This window comes from Pristiophorus japonicus, chromosome 12 (genome assembly GCF_044704955.1).
Source record: "Pristiophorus japonicus isolate sPriJap1 chromosome 12, sPriJap1.hap1, whole genome shotgun sequence".
NCBI classification, from domain to species: Eukaryota; Metazoa; Chordata; class Chondrichthyes; family Pristiophoridae; genus Pristiophorus; species Pristiophorus japonicus.
Genome location: NC_091988.1, coordinates 179,856,343 through 179,884,142, shown reverse-complemented (window position 1 = coordinate 179,884,142; position 27,800 = coordinate 179,856,343). Strand labels below are relative to the sequence as shown.

The 27,800-nt window shown below is 42.1% G+C and overlaps 1 protein-coding gene across 3 annotated transcripts in view; it reads left to right on the top strand.

Annotated features, from left to right (window-relative positions):
• Positions 1-19,497: 19,497 nt before the first annotated feature.
• The window catches only part of ptprt (protein tyrosine phosphatase receptor type T), a 1,564,838-nt gene continuing 1,556,535 nt past the window's right edge, over positions 19,498-27,800 (top strand). For all 3 annotated transcript variants that reach the window (XM_070896216.1, XM_070896215.1, XM_070896217.1), the window contains exon 1: positions 19,498-19,678. In XM_070896216.1, coding sequence (XP_070752317.1) covers positions 19,606-19,678 — 73 coding nt within the window. In that variant the 5' untranslated portion in view covers positions 19,498-19,605. The remainder of the gene's footprint in view (positions 19,679-27,800) is intronic.

Here is a 27,800-nt window from a genome sequence, read left to right as displayed (position 1 = left end):
GGAAGTAGCCCTAGAAATAGTGGATGCATTGGTGATCATTTTCGAACAGTCCATCGACTCTGGATCAGTTCCTATGGACTGGAGGGTAGCTAATGTAACACCACTTTTTAAAAAAGGAGGGAGAGAGAAAACGGGTAATTATAGACCAGTTAGCCTGACATCGGTAGTGGGGAAAATCTTGGAATCAATTATTAAGGATGAAATAGCAGCACATTTGGAAAGCACTGACGGGATCGGTCCAAGTCAGCATGGGTTTATGAAAGGGAAATCCTGCTTGACAAATCTTCTAGAATTTTTTGAGGATGTAACTGGTAGAGTGAACAAGGGAGAACCAGTGGATGTGGTGTATTTGGACTTTCAAAAGGCCTTGGTGTGCAAAATTAAAGCACTTGGTATTGGAGGTAATGTACTGACGTGGATAGAGAACTGGTTGGCAGACAGGAAGCAGAGAGTCGGGATAAACTTATCCTTTTCAGAATGGCAGTCAGTGACTAGTGGGGTGCCGCAAGACTCAGTGCTGGGACCCCAGCTATTTACAATATACATTCATGATTTCGATGAGGGAATTTAGTGTAATATCTCCAAGTTTGCAGATGACATTAAGCTGGGAGGCGGTGTGAGCTGTGAGGAGGACGCTAAAAGGCTGCAGGGTGACTTGGACAGGTTAGGTGAGTGGGCAAACGCATGGCAGATGCAATAAAATTGGATAAATATGAGGTTATTCACTTTGGTGGCAAAAACTTGAAGGCAGAATATTATCTGAATGGCGGCAGATTAGGAAAAGGGGAGCTGCAACGAGACCTGGGTGTCATGGTACATCAGTCATTGAAAGTTGGCATGCAGGTACAGCAGGCAGTGAAGAAGGCAAATCGTATGTTGGCCTTCATAGCTAGGGGTTTTGAGTTTCGGAGCAGGGAAGTCTTACTGCAGTTGTACAAGGCCTTGGTGAGGCCACACCTGGAATACTGTGTTCAGTTTTGGTCTCCTAATCTGAGGAAGGATGTTCTTGCTATTGAGGGAGTGCAGCGAAGGTTCACCAGACTGATTCCAGGATGGCAGGACTGACATATGAGGAGAGATTGGATCGACTGGGCCTGTATTCACTTGAGTTTAGAAGGATGAAAGGGGATTTCATAGAAACATATAAAATTTGGACGAGACTGGACAGGTTAGATGCAGGAAGAATGTTCCCGATGTTGGGGAAATCCAGAACCAGGGGACATAGTCTAAGGATAAGGGGTAAGCCATTTAGGACTGAGATGAGAAGAAACTTCTTCACACAGAGAGTTGTTAACCTGTGGAATTCCCTACCGCAGAGAGTTGTTGATGCCAGTTCATTGGATATATTCAAGAGGGAGTTAGATATGGCCCTTACGGCTAAAGGGATCAAGTGATATGGAGAGAAAGCAAGAAAGGGGTACTGAGGTAAATGATCAGCCATTGATCTTATTGAATGGTATTGCAAGCTCGAAGGGCCGAATGGCCTACTCCTGCACCTATTTTCTATGTTTCTATGTTTCTAGGTAATTTATCATCTGAATAAATCTGCACCTGCGTTTAGAACTTAAACTATAATTCAATTCTAGGTTCACACTTTCTTAAAACTTCCCACTTACGGACAACACTACAAAGGGTTAAAAAAAATCTTTCACTCCGTCTGAAAAAGTGGGTGGGGTTAAAACAAACAGACAGCTCCATCATTTTTTCAAACAGGCTTTCAGATACATGAAAAATTCATTAATTCCCACCTCAAAAATCCGCTGTCAAAAATTACACAAGCACTTTTCATTCAAAGACAGACATTCACAAAAGTCTTTTTTCATTCAACAAAGTTTATTCATTGTTTGGCCGGCTCTATTTTTGGATCCATCCGTCACTTAACATAGTCACTGTCAAGTTTTTTATGGTTGCTTGAAAAATATCCCAGCCCCCCCCCCCCATAAGGGAGCAGTGTCCAGCATATCTTTACACACCATACTCAGCTTTTTGGTACGTCTACCCTATATCAGTTTCACTGTATTCTCAGATACTGACCGTCTTCCCACTTATATCACCTAACCCCGGTGTCTATGGTCTCACCGACTTTATATCGATTTAAACTGTATTCTAGATACCGATTGTCCCTCTAATCAGTTTCCCCTACTCCTACAGCCTGCAATACCATTGACACCCTTATCGATTTATCTGTGTTCTAGATACTGATGGTTCCTCTACCCGGTTCCCCTTGAACTTAGAGGCCACATCCACATCGAGGCTTTATGATAGTGTCTATCGTGACTTCCTAATTCCCCAAGTCTTTTACACCATAACAGACCTTTCAGAGATTCTGGTACCCCGGGCAACAGACACATCTCGTAATGTCTCACATCGGATTATGAGTGGTAGTTAAAGATACTCACTTGTGATGGATTCATGTACGCTCGTCTGTAGGCTGCCCGATGTATCCTGTTCATGACACCAAAATGTTGTGGAGTATTAAAAATCATGGCTGATCAATCACTTCAGTACCCCTTTCCTGCTTTCTCTCCATACCCCTTGATCCCTTTAGCCATAAGGGCCATATCTAACTCCCTCTTGAATATATCCAATGAACTGGCATCAACAACTCTCTGCAGTAGAGAATTCCACAGGTAACAACTCTCTGAGTGAAGAAGTTTCTTCTCATCTCAGTCCTAAATGGCTTACCTCTTATCCTTAGACTGTGTCCCCTGGTTCTGGACTTCCCCAACATCGGGAACATTCTTCCTGCATCTACCCTGTCCAGACCCGTCAGAATTTTATATGTGTCTATGACATCCCCTTTCATCCTTCTAACCCTAACCCTAAACTCCAGTGAATACAGACCTAGTCGATCCAGTCTCTCCTCATATGTCAGTCCTGCCATCCCGGGAATCAGTCTGGTGAACCTTCGCTGCACTCCCTCAATAGTAAGAACATCCTTCCTCAGATTAGGAGACCAAAACTGAACACAATATTCCAGGTGAGGCCTCACCAAGGCCCTGTACAACTGCAGTAAGACCTCCCTGCTCCTATACTCAAATCCACTAGCTATGAAGGCCAACATGCCATTTGCCTTCTTCACCGCCTGCTGTATCTGCTTTCCAACTTTCAATGACTGATGTACCATGACACCCAGGTCTCGTTGCACCTCCCCTTTTCCTAATTTGCCACCATTCAGATAATATTCTGCCTTCGTGTTTTTGCCACCAAAGTGGATAACCTCACATTTATCCACATTATACTGCATCTGCCATGCATTTGCCCACTCACGTAACCTGTCCAAATCACCCTGCAGCCTCTTACCATCCTCCTCACAACTCACACCGCCACCCAGCTTAGTATCATCTGCAAACTTGGAGATATTACACTCAATTCCTTCATCTAATTCATTGATGTATATTGTAAAAAGCTGGGGTCCCAGCACGGAGCTCTGCGGCACCCCACTAGTCACTGTCTGCCATTCTGAAAAGGACATATTTATCCTGACTCTCTGCTTCCTGTCTGCCAACCAGTTCTCTATCCACGTCAGTACATTACCCCCAATACCAAGAGCTTTAATTTTGCACACCAATCTCTTGTGTGGGACCTTTTCAAAAGCCTTTTGAAAGTCCAAATACACCACATCTTCTGGTTCCCCCTTGTCCACTCTACTAGTTACATCCTCAAAAAATTCTAGAAGATTTGTCATGCATGATTTCCCTTTCATAAATCTATGCTGACTTGGACCAATCCTGTCACTGCTTTCCAAATGCGCTGCTATGACATCCTTAATAATTGATTCCAACATTTTCCCCACTACTGATGTCAAGCTAATCGGTCTATAATTACCCATTTTCTCTCTCCCTCCTTTTTTAAAATGTGGTGTTACATTAGCTACCCTTCGGTCCATAGGAACTGATCCAGAGTCAATAGACTGTTGGAAAATGATCACCAATGCATCCACTATTTCTAGGGCCACTTCCTTAAGTACTCTGGGATTAAGAATATCAGGCCCTGGGGATTTATTGGCCTTTAATCCCATCAATTTCCCGAAAACAATTTTCCGCCTAATAAGGATTTCCTTCAGTTCCTCCTTCTCACTAGACCCTCGGTCCCCTAGTATTTCCAGAAGGTTATTTGTGTCTTCCTTCGTGAAGACAGAACCAAAGTATTTGTTCAACTGGTCTGCCACTTCTTTGTTCCCCATTATAAATTCAACTGATTCCGATTGCAAGGGACCTACGTTTGTCTTCACTAATCTTTTTCTCTTCACATATCCATAGAAGCTTTTGCAATCAGTTTTTATGTTTCCAGCAAGCTTCCCCTCATACTCTATTTTCCTCCTCCTAATTAAACCCTTTGTCCTGCTCTGGTGAATTCTAACTTTCTCCCAGTCCTCAGGTTTGCTGCTTTTTCTGGCCAACTTATATGCCTCTTCCTTGGATTTAACACTATCCTTAATTTCCTTAAAGTGCGCAATCCAGAGTTACGATTGTTTTTCATGTGTGCTGAACACGCCTTGAATTGGAAGGTTTATCTCCCTGGACCCCTTGAGCTAGCTGACTGTAGAATTTTTTATTCCTGAGTACTTCCTAGTTTGTGCGTGTTTGCACTGCAAGATTCAGTTATCCGTTTGAAACATTTAATTTTTCATGAATTCTAGTATCACAAAATGTAGAAACATTTCTTTGTCAAGTATAATTTAGAAAATTTGCTCACTTATAGTAGGGTGTTGAAATGACACCATCTTGGCAGAATGGTTTATGACAATCCAATAACTGGAATGGATTCAGTGAATTTATCTAGCCCTGTAGCTGAAAACCTATTATGGACTCATATACTCTAGTCGTCTCATGGCTGTAACTATTGACAATCGAGCAAAGCAACAGACCATGTGCAGCAGCTTGGTGTCTTTTCTGCAATGTCATGATTTATGCATACCAGATGTCACTATAATATCTGTTACAGATATTGATAGAATTTTTACCTTTTGACCATAAAGAGATGGAAATGGCTGGCATAAAATTATCTGCCATGAATGTAGAATAATCTTTATTTTCATAATCTATATATATATATATATTCTGAAAGAGAGCTTAAGTCTAACTTTGCCAGCCATGTAGAGATGGAACAGCATAATATAATATTCAGTATAAAGCCGGTTATGTTTCAGCAATAATACATTAGCATTTCTTTGTTATAACTAACATGATTTGATGTTCAGGGTCATTTTGTATGAACTGAGATACACAGATATATAATATAATGCACTCAAAGGAAAATGAGTATGAAGAATAAACTGGATTGGCAACTCACTATATGAAATAGGTTTTCACATCCATAATTCATTTTAAATCATTTCCATAAAACCAATAGAATTGTATCAAATCATTTAAATTAGACTTGTTATCCAAAATTCAAAATTGTGAGAACAATAGTGACTCCGGAATCCGCACATGGATGAAAACTTTGCTGACAGTGACAAGATTAGGCTTGTGTTTATATATCACCACAAATCACATTTTCTCTTTCCAGAAGACAGGTTTGCTTTTCTACTTCACATGTTTACATCTTTGAGCAAAGAATCCAAGTAAAATTCTTTGAACTCGGAATGTTTGGTACAGAGATGAAAAGATAAATTCTTAGGCCAGTCTTGCAGAGAAGTCCCCAGACTTTTGTGATCTTTACATCAAATTCTTTGAAGCAGAGATGTAATTTTCAGGAAGAAACACAGAGATTCTCGAAGCAATCTTGCTAAATTACTTTCCTGGCTTTTGCAGCATCTTTGTGTCATTCACAGGAGTATTTTTTTTACTTGTTAACCTTGTGTAGATCTTCCAATTATATAGATTAAATACAGTAAAGCACTTTTAATTGAATCATATAAAATTATCAAAGGTGTAGTTAATTTTATTATGGGAAGAATGCATTCAATAAAATTGTTAAAGGTGAATGTTCCAACAATGCATTTGAATAATAAACAGGGCAATTTTTTGCATCCAATTTTTCTATTGAGAAGTTTATTGTAAAATTCACTGGCAATATTTTCTCAAGTGGAGTAATGTACATAGGTTTTCTATGAATGCACATGTACATTTTCACATAATGTTTTGTCCATGAAATGTTCATGTATATTACACATACCACAATCTGAGCTTGAATTTTTTGCTCGCGTTATGTCCAAAAGCATCTGCAATGCAAAATGTTTTATTTTTCAATTCTGCAAAAGGCCAATTTTGCAGGTGCCTGATTTTGCACTATTATGGTGTAGTCACTGTTTGGACTTGCTGGAATCAACATTTAAACTTTGTTTTTTTACGAATGTAGCTGAAGACATCTGACTACAAACAATTTATGGATAAATGAGCTCTCATCTGTATCAAGACAGGAGCTCACACTAATCTCAATGTAGACATTTATTTAGACAAAGAGAAATCAAAATTTGACACAGCCCAACATCTCTCATTAAGGATGTACTTTCTGCTGGCTGACAATCACAATGTAGCATTGTTGACAACTGTGAAGGAATCCATGGCCCAGAATCTTCCACCTTTTTAATTGAAGGATAGCAGAGGGAATCCTGAATAGATATTTTGTTATTTTTCACAAGGTGGATTTAATAAAAGCAAATTCAAGAACAGTTCTCTAGTTGACTGACCACCTGTTACATCTGACATATGAAGCTGACTGATAAAGAACTATTTTATCATTTACTTTTGCAATGAACCATGGGGGAGAAATTTGCATAGTTTGCGCCTCCCATTAGCGCCCCCGGGGGCACTAACTGGCCGCAAACGATATCTCGCCAGGGCACAGGACCGTTACCACCTCCCGAGAAATTCTGCAGGAGTTCTAGAATCATAGAATGGTTATAGCATGGAAGAAGGCTATTTGGCCCATGAAGCCCATGCCGACTCTCAGCTAGTCCCACTCCCCTGTCCTTTCCCTTTTTTTTCCTTCAGATACTTATCCAAATCCCTATTGAAAGATAAAATTGAGTCTGCCTCCACCACCCTTTTCAGCAGTGCATTCCAGATCTTAACCATTCGCAACGTAAAAAAGTTTGTTCTTACAACGCCTTTGTTTCTTTTGCTAATCATCTTAAATCTGTGTCCTCTGGTCTTGACCCTTCTGGGAACAGTTTCTCTTTATCTACTCTGTCCAGACCCCTCATTATTTTGAACACCTCTATCAAATATCCTCTCAATCTTCCCTGTTCCAAGGAGAACAACCCTAACTTCTCCAATCTATCAATGTAACTGAAGTCCCTCATTCCTGGAATCTTTCTCGTAAATCTATTCTGCCCCTTCTCTAAGGCCTTCAAATCCTTCCGAAAGTGTGGTGCCCAGAATTGGACACAGTACTCCAGTTGGAGCCGAACCAGTGTTCATCATAATTTCCATGCTTTTGTACTCTATACCTCTATTTATGAAGCCCAGGATCCCATAAGCCTGTTTAACTGCTTTCTCAACCTGCCCTGCCACCTTCAATGATTTATGCACATATACTCCTTGGTCTCTGTGTTCGTGCAACCCCTTTAGGAGTGTACCATTTAGTTTATATGTCCTCTCCTTATTGTTTCGACCAAAATGCTTCACTTCACATTTTTCTGCATTAAATTTCATCTGCCACATTTCCACCCATTTCACTAGCCTGTCTATGTCTTCCTGAATTCTAGCACTCTCCTCCTGACTGTTCACTGTACTTCCAAGTTTTGTGCCATCTGCAAATTTTGAAATTGTGTCCTATACACCCACATCCAAGTCATTCATATATATTAAGACAAGCAGTGGTCCTACGACTGACCCCTGGGGAACACCACTGTATACCTTCCTCCACTCCGAAAAACAACCGTTCACCACTACTCTCTGTTTCCTGTAATTTAGCCAATTTCATATCCAGGCTGCCACTGTCCCTTTTAGTCTATGGGCCTCAATTTTGCTGGTAAGTCTATCATGTGGCACTTGGTCGAACGCCTTTTGGAAATCCATGTACACTACCTCAACTGTATTGCCCTTATCAACCCTCTCTGTTACCTTAAAAAAAACTCGATCAAGTTGTTTAAACAGCAATTACGTTTAACAAATCCATGCTGGCTTTCCTTAATTAATCCAGCCCTATCCAAGTGACTGTTAATTTTGTCCCGAATTACTGTTTCTAAAAGCTTCCCCACTACCAAGCTTAAACTGACTGGCCTGTAGTTGCTGCGTTTATCTTTATATCCTTTTTTGAACAATGGTATAACATTTGCAATTCTCCAGTCCTCTGGGCACCATCCCTGTATCTATGGAGGATTGGAATATTATGGCCAGTACCTCTGTGATTTCCGTCCTCAATTCCCTCAGCATCCTCAGATGCATTCCATCCACTCCTGATGATGTTTCTACTTTAAATACAGCCAGTCTTTCTAATCCCTCTTCTTTATCAATTTGTATCCTATCAAGTGTCTCCACTATCTCCTCCTTCACTATGTCTATGGCAGCATCCTCTTCCTTGGTGAAGACAGATGCAAAGTACTCATTTCGTACCTCAGCCATACTCTCTGCATCCTTTTTGGTCTCTAATCGCCCCCACCCCTTCTCTTACTACCCTTAGCGGTGGCGTAAACTGACGGCCGCAATCTGCTCGTGGGGCAAAAATTAAAGGGGAGGTGCGTGGCACCATTTTTTTTCAATAGCTGACTTATCGGTAGCGGCCTTGCATTGACGAATTTGTGGGTTCCGTGCCACGATGTTGCAGTCCGGTACTCTGATTCTATGCCAGGCTGCTGCCACGGCACCCTGCTCCCCGATGGTGAAGTGGTGGCCCCTCGCCCCATTGGAGAGCTTGCAGAATACCCTCCCCTTTAATGGAAGGGGGAGGCCCCTGCTCTCCCGCCAGTGCCACACGGTGATCCGCATAGCACTGGAAAATTCCCTCACTTAATGCCCCGGTCCCGCCCCCGAGAGCAAGTGCAACACCCAACATTGCGCTCCACTTCCTCTGGGAGGCGGTAATCCTAATTTTGCGGCCAGTGTGGGACTGCCACGCTGGGCACAGGAAGTCCTGCCTCGCCTCGGTTACCACCCCCGGATGGGGCGTTCCTGAATTTCGGGCCCCATATCTTTATTTTTTAGCTGCCAATGCTGTTTTCAGTGTCTGATGTTATAAATCACTGCACTAAAATTGAAGATAATTCATTCTAGTGGATTCCCACATTCTGATCTGATTATGCTCAGGGTGTTTTTAAATTTAGCTGCAAAACCTGTCAAAGAGGTTAACATTGGGAGGAAACCAAGCTGGAACATTTTAGTTGAAGGATTTACCACTTTTTAAAGAACAATTGAAAGAAGTTATTGGAAGTAAGTAGAAAACTGTGGGAAATGTTGACAAAATCAATTACTTATTCCCAATTTTCTCCTTTGCTGCCCCAAAGGCACTAACTCATCATGTGATATGGTTCCATTTGTGCCTGTAGTCCTCTCGTACCTCTCTCAAGCAGCCATTCTTCATGTGTGAGCTATAGAGAAAATGTTGGTAGGCTATTTGTCCTTAATGGCAGTAAAACCAATGTTCTCATCTTCACCTCAAGTCCATATATCCACCTAGGGTTACAGGATTCCCATCAAAAGCAAGATCTCTCGAGCCCAGTATACTGAGGCACATTTGTGAACCTTATTGATACACTGGCTGGGTTCACCTAATTCAGCATAGATCAGAGATCAAACTCAGGATCTTCCTCATTTGTATGGCTTACTAAAAAACTGGGCAGTCCATTCCTCCCACTGGACCATTAGACAGTGACATTTTGATGAAATTGTGGGGAGTCAGCAGCCTATCATGCATGGACAGTCCTAGAAGTAGACATTTTGTGTCAATAAGGCAGATATTTGGCATATCTATTGATTATCAGCACTTCCAGTGAGCATAACACTGCTTGTTTTTCTGTTGGCGCATTCTTGATCCAACAACATTGGAATTTTCATTGGTGCTGATTGACAATGTGCCAAAGCATTCGGGATAAATCAATGGAGGCTACAATATCAATTGGAATAGAGGGGATGATTGCCAATTGCACCAGAATGTTTAGTTTACTTTTGATTTGTGTAAATATGCCAGTGAGCCATTTTGATTGACATGTTAATCATTTAACAGAATTTATTTCTGCACAACCTCTTTAATGGGACTCAAACTCGTTTTTTTTTTCAAGGGGGTAGAATTTCTGCCGGGGTTTTGCTGATCAGCTAGTATAACTCTGGCGGAAACACCATAGAAATTGCATGGGTCCATTACAGCCAGTGCTCCAGGGTTTTTGCCAAAATGTTGTTGGACAATTGGAAGAACCCCCACAAAAAATTCCAGTCTTTTAATGGAACCCACAATTTAAATTCAAATTTTTAGTTGCAAGGTTGGAAATTACAATAATAACATCCATTTAGGATTTTGGAGGGACGGAATTAGTGGAAAGACACCTGAGTATTTCCTGCTATCTATCCTTTGTGTTATTTTAATGTATTCTGTGGGCATCTCACTCCCAATATCATGTGCCGCATTTAAACTAAAATGATTATTCAATGAAAGAAATGATCACGTAATAGCTGTTCTGCATTTCACACTCTAGAATTACTTTGAAAAATTAGCAACAATACCATTAAAATAATTGAAATTAATGATGATTCAGAAGAACCAATCAACACACTCCACCGTGCATCTTGAGTGACACTATAATTTGAAACATAGTTGCCAAAGCTCAAGTGTGTATTAGGCACAACCACTGCTGGCCACAATTGGGGGAATAACACTTCAATCAGTATCAGATGAGATTTTTTTTAAGCCACTTTCCTCCATGGTTTATATAACACATTTTATATTACTATTTCATCTACCTATACTTTACTTCTGATGTATGATATCTACATAATGCGCATTTTCAGTTTAACCATAGTGATTATTATGGAGTTCTCAGTGTAGCTATCGAACAGAATCACTTTGTCTATGACTTCATATTCTCCATTACACACTCGATCTCTACAAACCAGAGGCCTTTCCTCCGTTGGCTTTTGAATAAAATGGGAAATGGGACCTGGATGATAAATCTGCCACCCATTCTCCTCATAATCTACCCTATTAGTGAAAAAGTCACAAAACAGCAGAAAAATGTTGTAGCCTGGAGTTAATTTTTATCAACAGATAAAATGCACTGAAAGCAACTAGCAAGCATACTACCAAAAGAAATATTGAGATCTAAGCTTTAGGAAAGGAGTCAAAGTGTAATTCCCTAGCAGAAGAATTTATATAGCAAGTTTGAACTTCTGATATTCTCCAAAACCACAACTGTAATATTGGTTGCAGATGAATATCTGGCACTATCTTGGATTTCACTTATTTGTTATGATAACAACTTAGGCTTTCTACACTTTATTAAAAGGGACAACACAGGGCTTTAGCATTCACTGCTTATGTTAAATTTCAGATTAATTCTGAAAAATTAGGAAAATCAAATATAACACTGCATTATTAGCTTTCTTTTACATGTGGTAAATTTGCATAACTCACGAACACTTCCAAAGGAAGCGACTGGTCTTTCACATTTGTTAAATCCAATTGTGAAATATCTTCCCACCCTTTACAATGATGGACATGAACATGGGGATCCTGTGGTAAATCAGCAGTGCCCATAAGACGAGAAAGAAAATGACTCATTCTGATGAGATAGGACAAGGGAGTGAAGCCGGGAGCAGGAAGAAGCAGAAAGAATATTTACTTTGCCTGTCTATAAGGAGGACCAAAGAGGTGGAGAGAAAGGCAGACAAGTTGAAGATCCTAATATCATTAACCATTTTTCTCTGTTCAGTCATCAAAGGATCAGGTCTAATCTAAAAGTCTGCTGATAAAGAAGTCCTTTTCAAATAATCCTGTGTATTGTCATGAAAAATGAAAAAAAACATAAACATAGAAACATAGAAAATAGGTGCAGGAATAGGCCATTTGGCCCTTCGAGCCTGCACCGCCATTCAATGAGTTCATGGCTGAACATGCAACTTCAGTACCCCATTCCTGCTTTCTCACCACACCCCTTGATCCCCCTAGTAGTAAGGACTACATCTAACTCCTTTTTGAATATATTTAGTGAATTGGCCTCAACAACTTTCTGTGGTAGAGAATTCCACAGGGCACCACTCTCTGGGTGAAGAAGTTTCTCCTCATCTCGGTCCTAAATGGCTTACCTCTTATCCTTAGACTGTGACCCCTGGTTCCAGACGTCCCCAACATTGGGAACATTCTTCCTGCATCTAACCTGTCTAAACTCGTCAGAATTTTAAACGTTTCTATGAGATCCCCTCTCATTCTTCTGAACTCCAGTGAATATAAGCCCAGTTGATCCAGTCTTTCTTGATATGTCAGTCCCGCCATCCCGGGAATTGGTTTGATGAACCTTCGCTGCACTCCCTCAATAGCAGGAATGTCCTTCCTCAAGTTAGGAGACCAAAACTGTACACAATACTCCAGGTGTGGCCTCACCAAGGTCCTGTACAACTGTAGTAACACCTCCCTGCCCCTGTACTCAAATCCCCTTGTAATGAAGGCCAACATGCTAATTGCTTTCTTAACCGCCTGCTGTACCTGCATGGCAACCTTCAATGACTGATGTACCATGACACCCAGGTCTCGTTGCACCTCCCCTTTTCCTAATCTGTCACCATTCAGATAATAGTCTGTCTCTTTGTTTTTACCACCAAAGTGGATAAGCTCACATTTATCCACATTATACTTCATCTGCCATGCATTTGCCCACTCACCTAACCTATCCAAGTCACTCTGCAGCCTCATAGCATCCTCCTCGCAGTTCACACTGCCACCCACTTAGTGTCATCCGCAAATTTGGAGATACTACATTTAATCCCCTCGTCTAAATCATTAATGTACAATGTAAACAGCTGGGGCCCCAGCACACAACCTTGCGGTACCCCACTAGTTACTGCCTGCCATTCTGAAAAGTACCCATTAACTCCTACTCTTTGCTTCCTGTCTGCAACCAGTTCTCAATCCACGTCAGCACACTACCCCCAATCCCATGTGCTTTAACTTTGCACATTAATCTCTTGTGTGGGACCTTGTCGAAAGTCTTCTGAAAGTCCAAATACACCACATCAACTGGTTCTCCCTTGTCCACTCTACTGGAAACATCCTCAAAAAATTCCAGAAGATTTGTCAAGCATGATTTCCCTTTCACAAATCCATGCTGACTTGGACCTATCATGTCACCTCTTTCCAAATGCGCTGCTATGACATCCTTCATAATAGATTCCATCATTTTACCCACTACCGATATGAGGCTGTCGGTCTATAATTCCCTGTTTTCTCTCTCCCTCCTTTTTTAAAAAGTGGGGTTACATTGGCTACTCTCCACTCCATAGGAGCTGATCCAGAGTCGATGGAATGCTGGAAAATGACTGTCAATGCATCCGCTATTTCCAAGGCCACCTCCTTAAGTACTCTGGGATGCAGACCATCAGGCCCTGGGGATTTATCGGCCTTCAATCCCATCAATTTCCCCAACACAATTTCCTGACTAATAAGGATTTCCCTCAGTTCCTCCTTCTTACTAGACCCTCTGACCCCTTTTATATCCGGAAGGATGTTTGTGTCCTCCTTAGTGAATACTGAACCAAAGTACTTGTTCAATTGGTCTGCCATTTCTTTGTTCCCCATTATGACTTCCCCTGATTCTGACTGCAGGGGACCTACGTTTTATCTTTACTAACCTTTTTCTCTTTACATATCTATAGAAGCTTTTGCAGTGCGTTTTAATGTTTAATAAACAACAATAACTTTGAGCTTCTTAAAATTAAATTTTTTCTGCCAGAATTTCATTGGTCAATGATGACAAATCAATGCCTTATTTGTTATACCAGTGAGAAGTAACATAATAATAGGAGGTTCATTTTATGCATCTTGGAGATACTCCAGCACATTCTCATATATATATCAAGCAGTGTGGCACATTGGTGCACTATTGTGCTATTCTGTGGAGAAATAGAGCGAGAATTTGCACCTGCTATCCTCCACATGGCGAGTTTCTAATCTTGAGAGAAGGTGTCAAGCAGAAGTGAAGTGATTTCCCACAGGGCGAGACAGAACTGCAGTGCAAGTCAAGCCAAGCTTCTGTGATGCACCTTTCACTGAAGGAATGACATGCAACACAAGAAGGAAAATAAATAATCGGGGGGAGAAATTCGGTCGCGTCTCTGTTGCGGCGGAGTGGTAAATTTTGCGGCGGCAAATGTATTGCATCTGCCACCGCAAAATTCGTTAGCTGCACCAGGAGTTTGGAATGGAGCTCTCAGGTATGTGTTGCACATCTCTTTTAGGGAACTCGGCCGGCTGAGCAAGCAAAAATCCCGAGCAAAACAGCTGGCCTCAGAGCGCCATAAGAGAGGCTTGAGGCGGAAAAAAACCTGAAAGAAACCCACCAAAAACCTTCCCAATACATAATTCACGCCACCACAACATAATTCGCAAAATAATCCGAATCGCACTTACCTGAGGTCGACATTACTTACCACACTGCGGCCGCTGCAGCTTGGACCGCCAGCTTTCACAGGCGTTCCAAGCAGGGCACTACGGGTCGGGCGGTAGCCAAAAATCAAGCTGGTTTCACAACCAGGGGCATTGCACACAGGCTCGCCACTTCCGGGCGGTAAAGCTCTACGCCCCCTCGAAACCAGCTCCGAATGTCCCGGCAGGGTGCTGGAAACTGGCCACCCGCTCGGAAGTGTTTACCGTCGCCATTGCTGCCCCTCCGGGGCACTAACAGGGGCAGCAGAAGACCGAAAATCCAGCCCACAGAAATTAAAACTGTAATTATCTTGAATATTAATATAGAGCAGCGGAATTAACATATTACATTACAACAACAACAATATTAACTTGCATTTATATAGCACCTTTAACTTCCCAAGGTGCTTCACAGGAGTGTTATGAGTCAAAATATGACACCAAGCCACATAAAGAGATATTAGGACAAGTGAGGTAGGTTTTAAGGAGTGTCTTAAAGGAGGAGAGATAGGGAAAAAGAGGGAGAGGTTTAGCGAGGGATCTTCAGAGCTTCAGGGCCTAGGCAGCTGAAGACATGACCGCCAATGGTGAGGCGATGGAAATCGGGGATGTGTAAGATGCCATAAGTGCAGAGATCTCGATATAGAGGTTTGAGGCCATGGAGAGATTTGGGTGCAAGGATGTAAATCTTAAATTTGAGGCATTGCCGAACCAGGAGCCAATGTCGGTCAGCGAGCAGCGAGATGGGTAAACGGGACTTGGTGCGAGTTAGTATACGGGCAGCAGAGCTTTGGTTGAGCTGAAGTTTACAGTGGGTGGAATGTGGGAGGCTGGCCATGAGAGCATTAAAATAGTCAAGTCTGGATGAGGGTTTCAGCAGCAGATGGGCTGAAGCAGGGGCAGAGACAGGCTGTATTATGAAGGTGGAAGTATGCAGTCCTGGTGATGGAGAAGATATGATTACTAAGTTATGAGGATAGAAAAAGTGAAAGAAAGGTAAAGAAGTGAAAGAAAAAGTGGGATTCAAGAAAGGACAAAAATTAAATGTATATAAAATGTATAAATGTATAGAAAAATGAATGTTTTCCGTGGTGTTACCATGTGTGAAGCCAGAATTATTGGCAAAAATATAATCTCAATTTAGATAGTCCTTTAACTTCTGCCTTCCGCTGCCCTGGCAGAGTTCTAGATTTTGTCATGCATGATATTTTTGGAACTTAATCCATAAACAATTAATTCTATCACAATCATTTTTGTAATTTCATTAAACCAGGACTGAGAAATTGCATCTATCTTAAAATGCCATCTCTTGAGACTGAATCTTCATGCTACCATCAAAACAAGAAGCACATCATCATAGGCAGTCCCTCGGAATCGAGGAAGACTTGCTTCCACTCTTAGCATGAGTTCTTAGGTGGCTGTACAGTCCAATACGAGAACCACAGTCTCTGTCACAGGTGGGACTGATAGTCATTGAGTGAAAGAGTAAGCAGGGAACCTGGTTTGCCGCACACTCCTTCCGCTGCCTGCGCTTAATTTCTGCATGCTCTCGGCAACGATACTCGAGGAGCTCAGCGCCCTCCCGAATGCACTTACTCCACTTAGGGCGGTCTATGGCCAGGGACTCCCAGGTGTCAGTGGAGATGTCGCACTTTATCAGGGAGGCTTTGAGGGTGTCCTTGTAATGTTTCCTCTGCCCACCTTTGGCTCGTTTTCCGTGGACGAGTTCCGAGTAGAGCGCTTGCTTTGGGAGTCTTGCATCTACAACTATGTGGCCTGCCCAGCGGAGTTGATCAAGTGTGGTCAGTGCTTCAATGCTGGGGATGTTGGCCTGGACGAGGACGCTAATGTTTGTGCGTCTGTCCTCCCAGGGGATTTGCAGGATCTTGCGGAGACATCGCTGGTGGTATTTCTCCAGAAACTTGAGGTGTCTACTGTACGTGGTCCACGCCTCTGAGCCATAGGAGGGCCCGTGATATAAGTAGCCACAATGGTTTTTTGAGTTGCGTAATTGCAGCTGAGAAACCAACAATGTTTGAGCATTTTCCTATGAAACTTGTACGATTTTCTGTAACCATATCTTTAATCAGGGACACTGGGTTTAAATATTTTTATTACAAATTATGTGTTACTTGATATTCACTGTAGCTTTAGTGGCATTTAAAACAATCTGAAAACATCACTGGTTAAAAGAAATGTCTATTTTTAAAGTGTTTGGTAGCTCATTGGATTCGTACAATGTCCTTTAACCTGAATGATATGGTCTTGAATCAAGCCCATCCCAAGGGGATAAAGGTTTTCATTCTCTACCAGCTAAAAGTCTTGCATTAAATGAGTTTGGGGAGTCACATCCCAGTTATAAGTGAGGGCAAGATTGCTGCAAACTTCCCATAACTTCAATTGTCAGTCTCACTCAGATATGGCCAATACAGAAAATGGAAATGTCACACTAGTGTAGCAAGAGAGTTCTCTTGTGACTTTAAGGTTACTGTACAATGTTGGGGGAGAGCATATAGAGCTTTATTAACCACCGCTAGTTGATATATTTCACCTAGTAGTACTTAATTCCACAGTGCTGACCTCAATGCGATAATGAGTACCAAAGGAAATCATCCATCTCAAGAAAAATTGAAATATTTTACCCTTTTTTGAATAAGTGACCCTGATATGTTTTTACCATTAGAAGTATCTGCACGATCATCCCACAAAATGAGACTGCATGTTACTTCTCACTCGTGCATTGGGAGTGGCCTGCATTATTACCCTCTTCCAAATCACTGCCAGTAGAATGACCTAAGGTGCAGGAATCAGAAGCTCTTATGTTTTCCCAGGGTAATTTTCCTACTTCTCATTGAAGTCCAAAGCACACCATCCTTTTGTTATCCTTCGTGCAATATATGTTCAGTTCCAGAAGGGCCAATCAAAAGGGCAATATCTTACTCAAGTCAGATTAGCATTTAAGTGAAGCCATCATACATACCTTCCCTACAAATCCCAAAATTTCAAAAGTAATGGATTTCCATTTTTTTATTTAAAAACTCAGCAAGGAAAAAGTACAAAAGCATAAAAGCACAAATTTCACAAAGAAATATTTGTCACGTGTTTAATTACTTGCCTTTTTACCTAACATCCTAACCATTTAGGATGCTTTTACACATCAACTTTGGTGTTGCAGCAAAGTCGTCTTCCGCAGTTTGTGTATGGTAACATAATAGTTATGGTAATAGTCTAGTAGCCCAAAGGTTACAAGTTCTAAATCCCACCATGGAAAGTTATGTAATTGTATTCGATAAACTTGATAGTTTATGGCTGGCATGAGAAAAATGACCACGAAAGCTGCTGGAATGTCATTAAACCGAATAAATTGACTTATGTCACTAAGAAAGGGAACCCAACTTCACACAGTCTGGCTGATGTATGAATACAGTGCTATGTTATTCTGTCATTAAACTATCACTCGAAAAGCAGGCCCATAATTACCTCAGGGTAAGTAGGGATGGGCAATAAATGCAGTATTGCCCACATCCTGAGAATAAAATCAAAGTTCAGATTTCAAACTCTTCTTTGCTATTCCAGCAACTTTCATAACATCAAAATATCATAACTGGCTTCAGACAGAATAATTAAGAATAGATTTGAAGAGCTGGTGCAAATAAGTTTTCCAAATCCTCAGTAAACTTGAGAACAATTCAGTCTCCGCTTGTGTGCATGGTGTAAATGCAACGTTATAATCCTCACGAGTACACAGCTTGTAAAATACCAGTGAGACCTGAACACACAGAATTCTTCCTCCAGTATACCCTCCTATGATCTACCGACCTTCTGGAGGTACATTTACAATGCAGTGTTAGTGGGAAGTGGGTTTGCCTCATACTGACAATGCAATTATATTGTAAATCGAGTGTCAGGGTCAAATCTGATACCTGAGCCTCTCTGGAGAAGGCAGCCTTGCATCGTTTCACCCCAGCGTCAGTTTGGGTTTTAACACCCAATTTTCACAATACAGGTTTAGCATGGAGGGAAGTCAAAACCGTTTCGCACCAATGGGTAAACTTGTCAGGTAAATTCACCCTGAGAGAATTCCATCAATTTGGACTAACTGCAAATTCATACCTCCAAATGATATTGAGTGAGAAAAACCACCTATCTTGCACTATTGAAAAATTAATTGACTTATATAAATGTCATGGGAATTTGCAAAAAAATGACTTTTAATTACTATAATGTAAAAAGTTACATAAATTAGAATAAATTAGTTATTTGGTGCATTGATTTATAAATGTGACATTGGAGAGAAAAAAATAATTAACTAGAAAAACAAAGTAAGGATTAGAATTGGGTGCCGTATCTCTCTCTACTTTTAATATTAGTTTTTCCACCTTTTTGTGCCTGGTAGAATTCAGGGTTATGCACGAGAAGATAAATGATAATTGAAAATTGAAAAATATTTCAGCATTTTGTTTTAAAGATACATGGCTCCTATTCAAGATAACTGCCAACTGGAAAGTCTGATCATCTTGACTCTTCAGCCTTGGTGCTGGATGCAATTTGTCACAAAGTGTGCATTGCATGTTACAATGGACTTGTCATTCCCATCAGAACACAAATGAAATATCAAATATTCAGGCAGGAATCAGTCTATCAACCTGTCTGCCAGAATAGGAACATATCATCACCCAACCATTCTTCATTGTAGTCCGGCTTCTGACAGGTTTACCTAATCTTTCGCCTGATAGTGGAACCGTTCTTTGTGTTATCTGCTAAAAAAAAATATTGCATGACGCCAGTTGCCTATTTGAAATGAGTGGGATTTCTTTCCCAAGCATTTGAGTTGGAAGTGAGCTTCCTGCTTGTGTGTGTGTGTGTGAGAGAGAGAGAGAGAGAGAAGCGGCTTGCGTCAGGACCCGGGGGAGCTCTCACTCAGCAACTACTTCAACATCTCCAAGCTGCCAGGCAGAGCCAGTAGCAGTCAGCATTTAAGTGCACCACAGCGCTCCCGGTTTCTCCAACGGATCATCGCTTGCTAACCAGCCAGCTACCGGATAATGCCACAACCGCGCAAGTAATGCGAGAAAAACATAGCTCGATATGAGACTGCTTCGGATTCTCCTCTGTCTGCTCGTGCAGCTGCTGTCAAGCGCAGAGGGACAAGTCTTTGCTGGTAAGTTCAGCGATTAGAGACGACATATGTGCAATGTATGCGTTATCTGCACGGGGTAAGTTGTAAAACTTGATGGAACAAACATCGCTATCGTGGTAGCCGTCATCATGTGGTGCTGTGCCTGAAAGTCCTTGTCATGTTGAGCGATAGTTTCCAATGTGCTCGCCCATGAGTATTTAAAATGGCAATTCTTGGCAAATGTAATTTCGAAGCCCAGATAATGTAGTCTTGATCTGGTTCACCCTCACCAATGGCGATGTCAAGACAATTAATTGACCGCTTTGCAAGGATTTATTTTAGAAGCTGCTCAGACATCGCTCAGGTCCACTTTCAGCCAGCGCCTCATGAGCTAGGTTGCGTAACTTTTTGGTGAAGTTTACCAGATGTTGTGGGGAAGGGCAGCTTGGATGTCCTCAGCTGCAGGTGCTGGTTGCGCAGGTTCTGGTGGTCCCCCCGTATCGCTCCCTTTGAGACTCCAGATTTGCAGCCGAATTGGAACTGGTATATTATTTATTTAAAAGGTTGTGTTGCAACGAATCGAGTTGGTCAATATAAGGTCCGAAAGGAGGATGGGACTTGGTGAACACTCAGTCCTCGGCAGTCGATCGCTCCTATTCCCTGGGAGTCAGCAAGCAATCAAGGGGATAGAAGTATCACTGTAACCTTGAGCCTTGGATAGAGCAGCTTCCCATGCATATAAACCAAGTGCTGCTGGCACCAGTATAGATATCAAAGCATACAAGTAAAAAAAAGTGACTTTGGAGATAATTGGCAGCAAATTCCATTGTTGTGAACGCTTCTTGTGCGCCCCCTCCTCCTTGCTCTTATTGACTTCCATCGATCCTTATAAGATCAACTGAAGTTTTGTCAACGAGATTGGCTGATTCTCAACCAAATGAAACCACATCAGGAGCAACGTTGCATTTTGTTTTAGCGCTGTAACACTGACTGTTCTAATAAGGGTTCAGCCTTCACATCTACTCGAATGAGCTCTGCTCGGAATCCAATTTAGCAGCACTCCAAATACCTTTGCACCTCACACAGAACGTCAACTTCAATGTGTCACGTCTGGGGTTGGAGAACCTTCGATTTTCAAAAGTGTAATCCCATAAATAAATGTGCACTTCCATCAAGCGTGATCCGCAGGTGGGAGGTGCGAACGTTTCTGCTAATGTGCTAACCAGAAGAACAAATAGTCTTGCATCGGGCACACCAATCTTGAATTAAAATAGTTGTGCATTCTTTGTTCTGAGGTTCATTTGTACATTGCAACAGATCTCCTTTGTTCTCAGTCTAAACTAGTGACCAGCTAACTAAAGGCCACATTGTAGTGTGATCAACCCTTTCACGATATGAGATGCTTATTAGGCTGCAAATTAATTGAGTATATACCTTTAAGCTAGAAAATAAATGCCTTTGGATATCTTTCCTTTCTCTGATATCATCACACGTCACATGCAAAAGAATTTGGGTGATTCAGTTCCAACGCTTCTTTGGATGTTGGAGGGAGAAAGAGCTAGAAAGAGTTGGCAGGCTGGTAACAGAACCAAGTGATATGGCACTGAGCTCTACAGCCCAGGAAGGTCCCAGATATAGTCCCTGGTCTGTGCTGTTAGCCCATTTCAGCTGGGATGAAGTGCTATTGCCCTATTTGTGGAATGATACCCTCAATATTACTGGACTGAGGTGGAGAAGAATAATTTACCAGGATTCCCATACATAGCACTATCCAAAATAGAACTCCCTTTCATGAGAGTTTTGACATAGACCTATTTTATGGTTTATTTATGGTTTCTCTTGGTGAGTGCAAGAATAATTAAATAAAAATGTGTTAATTTTCCAATCTTATGGTGTTAATTATGTAAGTGAGTATTTTTTCTGGGGACTGAGGCATTAGTTCTGTAAAGAACAGTTCAGTCTAAAGGTTAAACTTCAAAGACATTTGTGACTTTATTGTCAAGCAATGAAATATGTTTGTAAAATATTTTTCTGCATAGCTTTCTTCATTATAAGCATATAATAATGATTTCTGTTGTACGTGTTTCTATGATCACTTAATAGTAACCTCATTTTATAGTTTTTTTTCCCTCTTCCTACTGTACATAGTTGTGTTTCCCATAGGTCTGACATTCCTGCAAGAGATCTGTTAAGTATTCTTATGTTGTAGCTCGTGTTACCATAGAACAGTCGAAAACTCGAGCATACTAAATGTTTAAAAGCCTTAGCTATGGATATATCAATGGAAATTATGTTCTGATGCTGAACTGAGATTCCTTATTCAGACTTAATTTAATATTTCATCATTTTTCCTGCATCTATTTGAACTTTTTACTCTGATAAAGAGAAAAACGATTGTTGCCATGAGGTGGCGCTCTAAACAAAACCATTTGAAAAGGGTCTCACCATTTCAATGCAAGTGGAAAAGCTTTAACTCATTTCTAATGTTAAATAGTGTTAGGAATAGTTATTCATTTTAAACAGTATAACAAAAATAACTACATGAAAGAAAATCTGAAACAGATATAGGCTGTTGATTATAATTTTCCAATTGTAGCAATTTAAATACCGTTGAAAAGTAGACTTCTCTAATTTTGAATCCATGATATTCTGACTGTACAATTCATTACAGATATAATGCATCCTCATGTTGTGAACCATCAATTTTGAAGAGCCTATATTCAAGATCATACAAATAATTACCCACTGGGATAAATGATGTGTTTTCAATTTTATTGCACTACATATGCAATATATGACAAAAAAAACCTTTCATTTTTTTCAGCTTGTTCATTTTCTAAATACAAATTAAATAGTCCTCATTTAGGTACTATTCAAAAATAAAATGACAAAATGTTTTAATTTTGCGCTAAATGATCAGATAATAGATGTTAGTTGTGGTCCACATCTTCCTTCATCCCTTCGCCAGGTTATCTCAAATGCAGACACAAGACTGAACCCATTGCATTACTCGTTGTTTTGTACGCTGCCTCTAACATGAGGCCTGGGAGGAGGCGGATAGAGGATATGCACAGCTGCTGCCCACTCAGCTGTCCATTTGCAAAATGACAACCTTAGTAAGGTGGCATTTTGATTTATTTAAGAAAAAACTGCCACCAAATTTAGACATGCCCCTTTAGCTATAAACTGAAAATAAAAAAATAGATTCATGTGCAATTTTAACCATTCACGATTCCACATAATTTCCCACATGGTGTTGTGTATGTATATACCCTGTACACTCAATGTACAGTTACATAAGACCAATGAATGTATCTTTACACTGTATACAATATGCCTGTACCACCAGAGGGTACAACTGGTGAAGACCTAGAGGTCACCTGCACACCGCAGGTAACCAAGTATAAAAGGGGACCCACCTTACTGTAATATCATTCATGAGCTGCAATAAATGGACCAAGGTCACAACAGTTCAAGTGCAATACCTTACCTTGTGGAGTCATAACTAGAGTGTTTACAGACACTACAATTGGTGATGAGAATATAAATTCCACGCGAAAAATGGCTAACTTTGGCAACTTTCAGCAATTCACTGATGGGGAAGATTGGGGTGCCTTTGTGGAAAGGCTAGAACACTACTTCATCGCGAACGACCTGGCTGGAGACACACCTACCTCGCTGGCTGATAAGCGGCGAGCCATCCTGCTCAGCAGTTGTGGGCCCACCGTTCATGACCTTGTCAGGGGCTTGCTAATCCCAGAGAAGACGACAACGCAAACATTCGCGGAGCTCGTAACGCTGATACAGGAACAGCTTAAGCCAAAAGGGAGCATCCTAACAGCCAGACACACACCGGCGGCCCGAAGGCAAAGAAATCGCAAAATATGCTGCAGACCTGAGACGATTGGCTGCACCGTATGATTTTGGTGACCACCTCACCGAAGCACTGAGGGACATCTTTGTTATTGGAATCAGCCACGAAGGCCTCCTCCACAGGCAGCTCTCTGCGGATACCACCTGCAGAAGGCAATTAACGTGAGCCAAGCATTCATGGCCTCGGCCTGCGATTCCAGAAGGATGATGACTCAACCCCAGGACTCCAACACAGCAAGTACAGTGAACCGAATGGCGCCTTTCAGAAGCAAGACTGTGACACCGCGCCCCGCAACCCCGAGTCCGTCGCAGGGGGCCAACTGGCCAGCCCCATGCTGGCGCTGTGGAGGAAATCACAGAGCCAACCAATGCAGATACAGAGACTATACTTGCAAGGGCTATAACACTAAAGGCCATCTACAGCGAATGTGTCAAAGCAATTTTACTCACAGAATCGCTGAAGAGTTGGTCGATCACCCGGACTCCAGCGCTGATGAAGACGAAGAGAGAGTCCAGGAGGTAGCTCAGCCCCAGGAAAAGGTATATGGAGTGTTTATCTGCTCCACCGAGAGTTCCTCGTTGAAGATAGAAATTGAAATCAACAGTGTCCCAGTCTCGATGGAGGTTGACACAGGGCCGAGCCAATCGCTGATGAATCAGGCGGCCTTTGAGAAACTCTGGGACAACCCGATTGAACAACCTAAAATGCTACCAATCCAGGCAATGCTGGTCACTTACAAAACAACACCATTGCATTCGTTGGCAGCGTGGACGTACAGGTGTCCTATGGCGGCGCGATGCACAAGCTACCTTTGTGGATCATTGCTGATGATGGTCCAACACTGCTAGGAAGAAGTTGGATGAAGCAAATCCAAATCTGTTGGAGCTGGGAAAGCCTCCCGGGCCTGGTGATCGACGTCCTAGGTGGCCCCAAATTTGGATCCATCACAGCACCTGAGGATCCTAACGTCCAACTCGACTGCGCGGAGATGATACAGACCGCACTACCCAATGGTGAGATGATTCAACCCGAATGACCAGACCTCACCTTCCAAGCCATGGCAAGACTCTGAAGGGAGAAGATCGATACAGAAGGTAAATGCCCAGCTTCAGTGGCAGAACCTGGGGAGAGAAGGATCACCGCAGCCTACCTCGACGAGAGTGAAAAGGTGGCGCCTGCACCATTGGCGAAGTGCCTGAAATGAAGATGGCCGCGACCAGACCACGAGGGGCAGCTTTGAGGGAGCAACGATCCGAGCAGCGAACCGGATTGGGGTAAAGATTGCAAGGCCCTCTTAAAGAAGACTGGCAACCCAGAACAATTAAAGGGACAGTTTCACTTTTTGTACAGCAATGCCAGTGATACTAATGTGAGAGATGTAATGAACAAATGCAAGTATTTAAATGTACTGTTGAACAGCGATACTGGTAGAATATGTGGAAAAGGTGTAATCGATGAACACAAGTATCTAAATGTAACATTGTACAGCGATGCCGGTAATATATAGGGAAAATATGTAATTGAGGGAAAAGATGTAATTGACAAATGTGAACTAGTACCTGAGTGCGATCGGAGCCAATGTATCATGAATGTAAACGATGGAATAATGTGTGATGCCGGGTTCAAGATGCACGCAGACAAAGCCAAGGGCAATCTCCTGTTTGAAGCATCCAGGTCCAGCGGGCTACCCAATCATGTAGCCTGCGCCTCCGGGACCAATGTGATGCCCCAGGGAGTGTGGCCATACACAGTGGGAGCTTACCCACTGCAGGGCCAGCGATCAGTGGATGACACAGGCTCCACTACTGGCACCCTGCCCCAAATCGGCCCTACCCCTCTGGCCACCAGGGCCAGCACCGGGAGCAAGAGGCCAGCGCCCTCCAGCCCTCCCGATGGGACCTGGGATGACCAGGCTCCCACTACCGCTGAAGGGCAGCAGGGAGACCCTGGAGCCCTCAAAGGAGGACAGGGAGGCCACACATTCCTGTGGCTCTGCCCACCATTAGGCAAAGGCAAAGGCCCTGAGACCCAGCCAAGAGAGCGATTCGAGCCCAGCTGGCAGGGGGCGCAGTGCTGCCATCAGACAACCAGGATACAGTCCAGTTACTTTGGAACTAGCATCCTCACCCACCTGCACCTACACCCCAGGGGCAAGACTGTAATACCACACATGTACCTTACCTGAAAAATGTACTTGTTCCAGTACTGCTAAACCCAAACAGTCATGTAACCAATCCTATTTTTTGTACATGTATGTAAATGCAACTGTTGAGTCACACACATGGTCTATATATGGTGGGGGGGGGGGGGAATAGGGGTATGTAGCCATGGATACATGGATCACACCTAGAACCCACTCAAATCTCCATTTCAACCTCCAACCGTCCACTGCTGACCATTTCCCAATGTTGTGGCAATAAGGACTTGGGGGTCCACAGGGAGAGAGCCATTCCCAAGCACAGACAAAGTGCAAGGGCTTTGGGCACTCAAGTCGAGGGCCAGAGCACCCAGTGCAAAGGCCAGTGGCACAAGACTTAGGGGGGAGTGATGTCGTGTATCTATATACCTTGTACACTCAATGTACAGTTACATAAGACCAATGAATGTATCTTTACACTGTTTACAATATGTCTGTACCACCAGAGGGTGCAACTGGTGGAGACCTAGAGGTCACCTGCACACCGCAGGTAACCAGGTATAAAAGGGAGCCCACCTCACTGTAACTTCATTCAGGAGCTGTAATAAATGGACTAAGGTCACAACAGTTCAAGTGCAATACCTTACCTCATGGAGTCATTATTAGAGTGCTTACAGACACTACACTTGGTGTGTTCCCAAACCCGGTCAAACTTTCATGGTGAGATGCTTTTCAAGAAGGTAAGTTAGAGAATACTTCAAGTTATATAGTGCAGTCTTGCGAATTTCCCAGCTAATGGTTCAAGAGCAGCACAGGAAAAGATCTAGGAAGAGGTGTTATCTTTTAAATAGAGGCCACACCTGGAATACAGCGTGCAGTTTTGGTTTCCATATTTACGAAAGGATATGTTTGCTTTGGAGGCAGATCAGAGAAGGTTCACTAGGTTGATTCCGGAGATGTGAGAGGTGACTTATGAGGAAAGATTGAGTAGGTTGGGCCTCTACTCATTGGAATTCAGAAAAATGAGAGGTGATCTTATAGAAACGTATAAGATTATGAGGGGGCTTGACAAGGCGGATGCAGAGAGGTTGTTTCCACTGATGGGGGAGACTAGAACTAGAGGCCATGATCTTAGAATAAGGGGCCGCCCATTTAAAACAGAGATGAGGAGAAATTTCTTCTCTCAGAGGGTTGTAAATCTGTGGAATTCGCTACCTCAGAGAGCTGTGGAAGCTAGGACATTGAATAAATTTAAGACAGAAATAGATGATAAGGGGATAAGGGGTTATGGGGAGCGGGCGGGGAAGTGGAGCTGAGTCCATGATCAGATCAAGTATGATCTTATTGAATGGCGGAGCAGGCTTGAGGGGCCGTATGGCCTACTCCTGTTCCTATTTCTTATGTTCTTATGTTCTTATGTAAATCAAACTGAAGCTTGTCGGAAAAAATAAGCCATATTAAAAAAAAATAAGTGGCTAGATGTGTTAATGTTTTAATTTTTTTTGCATCATGTTTACGTGGATTCAGATTTATTAAGTAGCTGGGAGTTTACATACCTTGCCACATAAGTTAGCTGTTTTGTTAAATAAAGGAAAACTGTGAATGCCGGAAAAACACAGAAATAAATACAGAAAATACTGGAAATACACAGCAGCTCCATCAGCATCTCTAAAGTGAAAAGACAGGTTCATGTTTTGGATGGCTGAAATACTAATCTGATGCTGACAGACCTGTGGTGTATTTTCTACTTTTCATTACTTTTATATTGAAGATATAAGCAGTCTTGTCAGTTTGTAGATTACGAACAGTTTCAATATTTCGATCCAGGGAAAAGATGACCATTTTGGACACTATCCAAGATTGTCACATATGGCATTTTAGTGGGGATGTAGAGATTAAAGGTCGCACAAGCCATCATCTTTTGGCTGTACTTTGATTTTACATGAAACTGTAGAAGTTCAGGATAAAACTTTAAGTTGAAAATATTTATTATGGTTTTGAACAGTGAAGAAAGAACTTGTATTCAGCACCTTATTGCATCGCTCTCACTGTTGCCATGAGGGTGAGTGCAGCATTATTTTGTAAGCAAGGTCCCACAAACAGCAATGACCTGAGTAACTTTTCTTGATCATTTTTTGATGGTGAAATGTTAG